The 2,109-nt window shown below is 50.2% G+C and overlaps 1 protein-coding gene across 1 annotated transcript; it reads right to left on the reverse strand.

Moving 5' to 3' along the window:
• Positions 1-565: 565 nt before the first annotated feature.
• LOC134154632 (olfactory receptor 14A16-like) lies at positions 566-1,501 on the reverse strand. Its single transcript, XM_062601308.1, has one exon. The coding sequence runs from the start codon at positions 1,499-1,501 to the stop codon at positions 566-568; it is 936 nt and encodes a 311-aa protein (XP_062457292.1).
• Positions 1,502-2,109: the final 608 nt, after the last annotated feature.

Below are 2,109 nucleotides of genomic sequence, written 5' to 3' on the forward strand. Positions count from 1 at the left end.
TGAAGCTCCATTCACTGCTCACCCCAAGGCACATGGTGCCCCTGGAGATGCCCTGTGCTCTCCTGGGGGCTGCATGCTCTCTTCAGGAAGGATAGGCCTCTGTCTCCAGCCCTGTCATATTGGAGATACGGCCTGACCATTCATCACCTCCAGGAGCACCTGGCACCCACAAATGAGAGCTGAATCCAGTCCTCATGCCTAACACATCACCGATAAGCTCATCACCTTGAGATAAGCTCATCACCCTGGGGAGCCCGGGAACAGCAACAAGTCTCTTCAAGGTGAATGTCCTTGAGCACATTTTAGACTGCAGCTTTGGAAGGAGAGCCCAATCTTCAAGCACTGAACTGAGGAAATTCTCTTTTATTTGAGTGAAGCCAAGTCTGACACAGTGACAGGCACATTTACAGCAGGCATTTCAGTCAGACAGATTGAGTTCGTGCCACTGGAGAAGGGATGAATTCAAACACTTCTGCATAAACATGATTTTTCACAGAGAGAATGCCCAAAGCACAGGAGCTGTTTCAGAAAAATTAGAAGCCAACTGTGAAGGGGGATGGGCAGCTTACTTCTTCTGAACTAGGACCAGCTGAATCAGTTTCTTCAGTGCATCTTTGAGCTCCTTGTTCCTCATGCTGCAGATGAGGGGGTTCAGTGCTGGAGGCACCACTGAGTACAGAACAGCCACCACCAGATCCAGAGTTGAGGAGGAGATGGAGGGGGGCTTCAGGTAGGCAAAGATGCCAGTGCTGATGTACAGGGAGACCACAGCCAGGTGTGGGAGGCACATGGAAAAGTCTTTGTGCCGGCCCTGCTCAGAGGGGATCCTCAGCACAGCCCTGAAGATCTGCACGTAGGATAGCACAATGAAAATGAAACACCCAAAGACTAAAAAGACACTAACCACAATAAGCGCAAATTCCCTGAGGTAGAATTCTGAGCAGGAGGGCTTGAGGATCTGGGGGATTTCACAGAAGAACTGGTCCACTGTGTTGCCTTGGCAGAGTGGTATTGAAAACGTATTTCCAGTGTGCAGGAGAGCATTCAGAAAACCACTGGCCCAGGAAGCTGCTGCCATTCTGACACAAACTCTGCTGTCCATGATGGTCCAGTATTGCAGTGGTTTGCAGATGGCAACATAGCAGTCATAGGCCATGACAGTGAGGAGAGAACACTCCACTCCAACTGAAAAGAAAAACAGGAAGAGCTGGGCAGCACATCCCGAGTAGGAAATGGACCTGGTGTTCCACAGGGAATTGGCCATGGATTTGGGGACAGTGGTGGAGATGGAGCCAAGGTCCAGAACAGAGAGACTGAGGAGTAAGAAGTACATGGGGGTGTGGAGGTGGTGGTCACAGGCTACGGCTGTGATGACGAGGCCGTTGCCCAGGAGAGCAGCCAGGTACATGCCCAGGAAGAGGGAGAAGTGCAAGAGCTGCAGCTCCCGCGTGTCTGCAAATGCCAGGAGGAGGAACTTGTTGAGGGAGCTGCTGTTGGACATTTGCTGTGCCGGGGTTCAGGACACTGTCCAAGGAGGAAAAGATGTTGATAAGTTAGAACAGGCTTCTCTGAGCAAAATCCATGTCACTTCTCAGACACCTCCCCCTCAAACTTTCTCTCCCTCTGCCTTCATTCACTGCCCTTTCCTGCTCACTGTTTCATGCTGAGCATGCAGTGCCAGGGCCTCTGTCCATACGCTCCTTAGGAGTCAGCTCTGCTCTCTTAAGAGGTGCAAAAGAAAATGTCAGACTGCTTTGTGTATTTGCTGGGGATACCTGGGAATGGGCACCATGAGCTGAGTGAAGAGGATTATGTCCAATGACTCAGTGGAATACTGTCTTTTTTTCTCTGTGAGAGACAAATACATGGTAGATGATTTTGAAAAAAAAGAGATCCTTGTGAGGGATTCGTCTCTCAAGACCTTGCCCCCTGGAACAGGGGTTTCTGTAGCTGTCAATCACAACAACTCTCATAGAATCATAGAATCACAGAATTGGTAAGGTTGGAAGGGAACTCTGGAGATCATCTAGTCCAACAGCCCTGCTCAAGCAGGGTCACCTAAAGCATGTTAGACAGGGTTGCATCCAGGTTGGCCTTGAAGATCTCCAG

This window comes from Rhea pennata, unplaced genomic scaffold, assembly GCF_028389875.1.
Source record: "Rhea pennata isolate bPtePen1 unplaced genomic scaffold, bPtePen1.pri scaffold_32, whole genome shotgun sequence".
NCBI classification, from domain to species: domain Eukaryota; kingdom Metazoa; phylum Chordata; class Aves; order Rheiformes; family Rheidae; genus Rhea; species Rhea pennata.

Bases quoted from the DNA above. Each gene is read 5' to 3' on its own strand.
- LOC134154632 (XM_062601308.1), bottom strand. From the start codon at position 1,501: ATGTCCAACAGCAGCTCCCTCAACAAGTTCCTCCTCCTGGCATTTGCA.